Source organism: Labrus mixtus, chromosome 12, assembly GCF_963584025.1.
Source record: "Labrus mixtus chromosome 12, fLabMix1.1, whole genome shotgun sequence".
NCBI lineage: Eukaryota > Metazoa > Chordata > Actinopteri > Labriformes > Labridae > Labrus > Labrus mixtus.
This window is the reverse complement of record NC_083623.1, coordinates 28,130,149-28,137,003: the sequence shown is the minus strand read 5'-3', so window position 1 is coordinate 28,137,003 and position 6,855 is coordinate 28,130,149. Positions and strand designations below refer to the sequence as shown.

Genomic DNA, 6,855 nt, shown 5'->3' with positions numbered 1-6,855 from the left:
GCCCAACACGGCTCCCATGATGCTCTTTGTTCTCTGTCTGCTTGTTGTTTTTCTGCTCGAGAAGATGGATGATGAAGATGAACTGCTCACTTCTTCTTCTACCGACACAGAGGCTTCAGACCGGCGCTCTGCTGCCCCCACAGGACCACTGTGGTACTACGCTCTTTACTGAAACCTTTATCTGTTGTCCCATAATAACCAAACTCAAGTTAAATCTCAAGTTTAAATGTCCAATCAGTGAGATGTGTAGTGAGTGAGATGATAAAGGTATCTTACTACATGATCAGACATTAATGAAACATACTATGTTGAAGTGCTGTCTTCTCTGACAACAATGCAGCAGTCAGTATGTCCTCCTTCTAACTTTAGATTCTGCTCCTGAATGCTCTGGATTTGTTTGGTCCAGAGAAGGTGGGCGGTTTTAAGGCACCCCCACACAGCCGTTTTGGATGCCCCTCGGTTTTAATTTATCAAATCACTAGGTTTAGAAAATAAATATATTGTGTCCATTTTGATAGAAGGAAATTAATCTATAGCTAGGTGTAGTATTTAAAATTCACAGTAAAAATCAGCAAATATACCTCTTGTGAATAAGTGTAAATAAACAGTATTAAACAGTTAATCCTTTCAACAGTATTTTAAAATAAGGTTTAAAATAACAGCTTTTTGCTGTATTTACCAAAAACGGTAGAAAACTCTAAATTTCAGCAACAGCAATATACCGTTAATCTGCAGACGTTACAGTCTGTTTACCTGCTGCAGACGTTACAGTCTGTTTACCTGCAGACGTTACAGTCTGTTTACCTGCTGCAGAGGTTACAGTCTGTTTACCTGCTGCAGACGTTACAGCCTGTTTACCTGCAGACGTTACAGTCTGTTTACCTGCTGCAGACTTTACAGTCTGTTCACCTGCTGCAGACGTTACAGTCTGTTTACCTGCAGACGTTACAGTCTGTTTACCTGCAGACGTTACAGTCTGTTTACCCACTGCAGACGTTACAGTCTGTTTACCTGCAGACGTTACAGTCTGTTTACCTGCTGCAGACGTTACAGCCTGTTTACCTGCAGACGTTACAGCCTGTTTACCTGCAGACGTTACAGTCTGTTTACCTGCAGCAGAGGTTACAGTCTGTTTACCTGCTGCAGACGTTACAGCCTGTTTACCTGCAGACGTTACAGTCTGTTTACCTGCTGCAGACTTTACAGTCTGTTCACCTGCTGCAGACGTTACAGTCTGTTTACCTGCAGACGTTACAGTCTGTTTACCTGCAGACGTTACAGTCTGTTAACCTGCAGACGTTACAGTCTGTTTACCCGCTGCAGACGTTACAGCCTGTTTACCTGCGGCAGACATGAACAGTACTCTCAGGTATGCAGCACAAACATGGTCAGCAGATACAAAAGAAATCTGGATATCAAATAAAATAACAGGAATAATATTTATTTACATGAATGATGATGTTCAGGATTGACTGATGATCAGTCATTAATCATGGATGGAGAATTTCAGTCACTACAGTCTACACACAGTCTGTATCACAGTGAACACAACACCTTTATTTAATGACCCTCTGCTCGCTCAGTGTTCAGGTCGTCCAGGTACATTAGTCTGTCTTTAATGAGCAGGTGAAGACTCCGCCCCTTTCACAATATAATCCATTCAGCTGCTTCGGTGCAGTCAGCTCTGTGTCTCTATAGACACCCTCTGTGTCTCTATAGACACCCCCCCCCCACCCCCCACCCCCCCCCCCCCCCCCCACCCCCCTCACATCCTTCAGCCCACCCTCACAGGAAGCTCGTCCCCCAGCTCAGGGCCCAGGCTGGTGTAGGTGACCGAGGGCTCAGGGGCCCCAGGACTGAGAGGGGGCAGCTCTGGGGCAGGCTGACCTCCTGTGTTCCTGAACTGCTTGTAGACTCTGGGGTCCTGGGCCACATAGGTGGAGGAGGAGGAGTAAAGGAGCAGACCCAGGATGATGATGAAGAACGACAGCAGGTAGAGGGCCGAGAACTGAAACACACACACACACAGACACACACACATAGTCTAAGTCTACTGCTGTACGGTGGTCTGTTTACACCAGGCAGTGACCAAAAAACAGGCCACTACCCTTGGTGTTAAAAAATGGAGAGAGTTGCAGTTCCCAGAGTGTCCACTTGAGGCTGCTAAAGATGAGTCAATCCTCATTAGATCCCATATTAAAAAGCAAATTTTTACAGCAGGAATAAACATGATTACATCCTGATCATGTCTTTATCAGTACACACTGTACAGGAGGTATGTATGTTTGTATGAGTACTGGCTGGACTCCAGCACTCCGGACGCTGCTGTCTAGCTAGCAGGCCGTGCCGTCTACAGAGTGGATGGGACCATTCACTCCGGTAAGAGCAGAGGTAGAGGACTGTGTATTTATATAAACAACAGCTGGTGCTTGGACGCCAGGCTAATGGTCAATCCATGACAATCCATGTCAATTTAAAAAACTATTTTGATAGTATTACCTTAAAGTTTAAACTCTTTTAGTGGTGTTACCTTGTATTTTAAACTCTTTTAGAGGTATTACCTTGTATTTTAAACTCTTTAGTGGTATTACCTTGTATTTTAAACTCTTTTAGAGGTGTTACCTTATAGTGAAAGAGAATGAGTCCACAGAAGAGGCTGTACAGGTCCGCTGTGAGCAGAGACAGATTCACTGAGGCAGCGCTGGTCCTCTTTATCACCACGGGCATGAAGCTGTACAGACTGAACATGAAGGCACTGAAGCCCACGTACAACAGACCTACACACACATACACACAGACAGGCAGCATATGACTCGTGGTTAATCGGTTATTTTACCTGTGTACCTGCATGCTCACCTATCTGCCAGTCCCAGGACACCTTCAGCAGCTCCTTGTGCTCCATGATAGCCCTGAAACAATCACACACTTAAACTAAATGATAGAAAAGAATATGAACTCCCTCTTCTCACTGTAACTGAGCTAGTCAGACTCACAGCTGGATGCCACTGAAGAAGGATCCAAACAGTCCCATCATACCCAGGAACTCCACACGGCTCAGGTTCTTCACGATGAACTCCTCACACACGTTGGAGATCCCGTACAGCGTCGCTCCTCCCAGAACCAACAGATCCCCAAACAGCTTCTGTTCTCCTATATACCAGGACCAACAGGGAGGATGAAGAGGACAGGAGCACGACACACAACCAAACACACACTCCCCCAAACTCACCGAGACCCTGCTGCCGACCCAGCAGGACGTCAGCTCCCACCATGCAGCCGACCCCCAGCAGACACAGCCCCGCCCCCAGGAAGTGAACTGCCTTATACCTGACCAACAGGAAGAACCAGGACAGCAGCAGCACCACAGGGATCACAAAGCAGTCCAACAGCTGAGAGGAGAGAGGACAGACAGGTAAAGAGAGAGGACAGACAGGTACAGACAGAAGAAGACAGGTAAAGAGAGAAGACAGACAGGTACAGACAGAGGACAGACAGGTAAAGAGAGGACAGACAGGTACATTAGAGAGGACAGGCAGGTAAAGAGAGAGGACAGACAGGTACAGAGAGAGGACAGACAGGTACAGAGAGAAGACAGACAGGTACAGAGAGAGGACAGACAGGTACAGAGAGAGGACAGACAGGTACAGAGAGAGGACAGAGAGAGAGGACAGACAGGTACAGAGAGAGGACAGACAGATACAGAGAGAAGACAGACAGGTACAGCAAAAAGAGACAGACAGGTACCAAACAAGCAGACAAGCAAACGTGCACACACACACACACACACACACACACACACACACACACACACACACACACACACACTGACCTGCACACTGGACAGGGTGGTGTACTGGTAAGCTTTGAGGACCAGGTAGTTGGCCTCGATGTCGATCAGACCCAGGATCATGTACTTCCACCAGCGCTGCTTCAGGATGGCCAGCAGGTTCCCCTCACCTGGGTACACACACACACACACACACACACACACACACACACACACACACACACACACACACACACACACACACACACACACACACACACACACACACACAAACACAGACACAGCACACACATCACATACTGACTGAGTGCCACCAGGGGGCAGTGCTGTCCTCACACACAACACAAGAGCACCAGTATGTGACTCAGGTTACCTTGCCTGACAGCCAGTGTGGTGGTGTAGACCAGGAACAGCAGGATGTAGTTGAGGAAGCTCTGGAACACAGGTGTGTGAGCGTGGAAGTCATCAGCCAGGTATTTACTGGTCAGCCCGATGACACAGATGAGCAGGGACAGAACCTGACCCAGAGCCAGCGTCACCAGCAGCTCCCTAAACACCAACAACACATGAACACACACACACACACACACACACACACACACACACACACAGTGCTGTCACCACCAGAAGATTCAACTTTAATAACAAACAGTATTTCTAGAGAACAGGCACTCCAGGCATGAAAAAGGAAGAGGGACTGTAGATTTTGACATGTGTTTGATACCAATCTGAGGCATCCAAACACACTTTTTAAATACAAACCTGCATGCAAACGCTGCCAGATTGCACAAATATGTTGCCAATGCTTTCTGTGTCCATACACCAAAAACAGCTTACTTTTTTTTTCATCACCTAACATGCATGCAGCATGGCTTTTAGTCACTGACTGAAGATCTTATTTATCTCAAAGCTTCAGTGATTTTTAATAACAATCAATATTAAAATAGCGTATCAGGGTTTTTTATGATCGCATCAAACGTTTGTGAGTTTAAATCAGGAGGATTTCACTGAAGAATGGATTCACCAGAGTCAGCAGCTGCTGTTACACGTGGTATATTTCTGTCAGTATCATATTTGTGTTGACATCATACTTTAACCTCCAACACTTCACTCTTTCACCACCTGGGGGCAGCGGCAGCTCTGATTATGACATGTATCACACAAGCAGCAACCTCTAGAAAAAATGAAGCCGATGCTGAAGTGTAAAATCCTGCAGTTCCATGAGTGTCCACTAGAGGCCGGCTCCAGGAGCCCCGGAAGTCACATACACACCCATTCAAAAAAGACTGGTTAAAAAAAAACAAATAGGTCTGATAAGTTATTGTCATCATGGGCAAACACTGTAAGGGTTTTTTTTTTTTAAAACGCCTTAGTTTTGATTTCATGAACGATACGTGTTATCCAGAGTTAGGGGTGTAGCTGACCTGATGGACAGGTGGACGTGAGGCTTGAAAACCGTATTTAGGTTGACTGAGATTTAGGCTGAGACAGCATTTCCAGCATGGCGGCTGCTGCCAATGAGCCTCCGGACCCCTGTGCTGTAACAGGTGGGTGACGTCACTCAGGTTTCGTCCATTAATATTTACTGTTATCACTACAGACCTCCCCTCTTTCTGCTCCACTTGACTCTACAAGAACTCCATAGCCATCTGTAGTTTTACAATCAGAAGTATTTGGACAAGAGGGCGGAGCAGGAGAGGAGTGCCCTCTCGTCCACATATGGTCACCTCCTTAGACAAAACTTTATTTTAGAAAACACGAGCAGCCCTCTCCTCAGAGCTTCTTTTAGTACCAAACTAATAAGACATTTTCAGGTTACCATGGTAACAACCTCACAGCCACAGGTTTGCTCCCCTCTTCCTCGTCTCTGTGACCCTTCTCATTAAGAAAATGTTTACAGAGGAAAAACCTTTTATCATAGACTTCTATACAATCAGAGCCCCCTGCTGGACGTCAGTGAGCATGCAGGTTTAAGAGATCTGTGAGACTACATCTTCTTCAACACAGCAGATACAGCAGAGGTTCATACTGGCTGCAGACATATCATATTCTACACATCTTCATGAGGTCCAAATTTAAAAAAATAACATAAAGAGGCGAAAAAACATAGAAGAAATAAATGATTGTTGGACATCATGAAGTCTGTTTGTTATCTGCATGATTTCATAAAGGTTACAAAAACATATCTCTGTGTGTGTGTGTGTGTGTGTGTGTGTGTGTGTGTGTGTGTGTGTGTGTGTGTGTGTGTGTGTGTGATGCAGGTAGAGATGATAGAGGCTCGCACAGACAGCAGCCATTGTTCAGTCTGTAAACCACACAGGAATGCTGCTCATCACACACACACACACACACACACACACACACACACACACACACACACACACACACACACACACACACACACACACATCTGTTGCACGTCACGCCTCGTGCAGCGGTGTGAACATGTTACAGGTTGTGAGAAACAAAGCAGCTGCTGCCGCGTGTGATGAATGTAATCCATCATCATCATCATCATCATCATCATCATCATCATCTTCTTCACCACCTTCCTCCTACCTGCTGAGGAGCCTGCGGAGCCGCTGCAGGAGGCTCGGCGCGGGGCTGCCCGCTCCTCTGGGAGCACTCTCCACCGTGGAGACCACCGAGATCATCCTCCGAGCGGTCAGAGCATCCCGGAGAGCACCGAGAGGAGAGACGAGGAGAGGAGACCGTGCTCTGTGTAGCAGCTCACACACACACACGCTCACACATCGGTGTGTCGGTCTCCTTCTCTGATTACACTCTCCGGGATCCACAGTCTGCTCCTGGTTTAACATGAATAGGCTCACACGACCACCAGGGGGCGTCCTTTCCCCCAAACTCTTCATGTTATGAGGACGTAATGGATCTATGAACATGCATCACGTGGTATTAAATGTATGTGATGTCATTTTGATCAGTGTGTAAAACATCTATGTGTTTTATTTCTATCAGACTGAAGTGAAGAATAAACATCCACAGAAGCTCAGCAGGAGGAGTCTTCATTACTTTAAAGTCAGCTCTCTGCTTCCTGCTGCACAGGACCC

General features: G+C 46.5%; 2 protein-coding genes across 2 annotated transcripts in view; both read right to left on the bottom strand.

Annotated features, from left to right (window-relative positions):
* Positions 1-140, bottom strand: part of serinc1 (serine incorporator 1) — a 16,147-nt gene extending 16,007 nt beyond the window's left edge. The window contains exon 1 of the mRNA XM_061051365.1: positions 1-140. This exon is cut by the window's left edge and continues 21 nt beyond it. Coding sequence (XP_060907348.1) covers positions 1-18 — 18 coding nt within the window. The 5' untranslated portion in view covers positions 19-140.
* A 1,280-nt stretch (positions 141-1,420) lies between these two features.
* Positions 1,421-6,855, bottom strand: slc35f1 (solute carrier family 35 member F1). The gene is made up of 9 exons (XM_061051359.1): positions 6,347-6,855; positions 4,161-4,336; positions 3,830-3,957; positions 3,230-3,389; positions 2,994-3,150; positions 2,857-2,909; positions 2,623-2,777; positions 1,761-2,008; positions 1,421-1,713 (listed from the first exon to the last, which is right to left on the bottom strand). Exons 1-8 carry the CDS (start codon positions 6,685-6,687, stop codon positions 1,775-1,777), a joined length of 1,404 nt encoding a protein of 467 aa, XP_060907342.1. The 5' UTR covers positions 6,688-6,855; the 3' UTR covers positions 1,421-1,713; positions 1,761-1,774.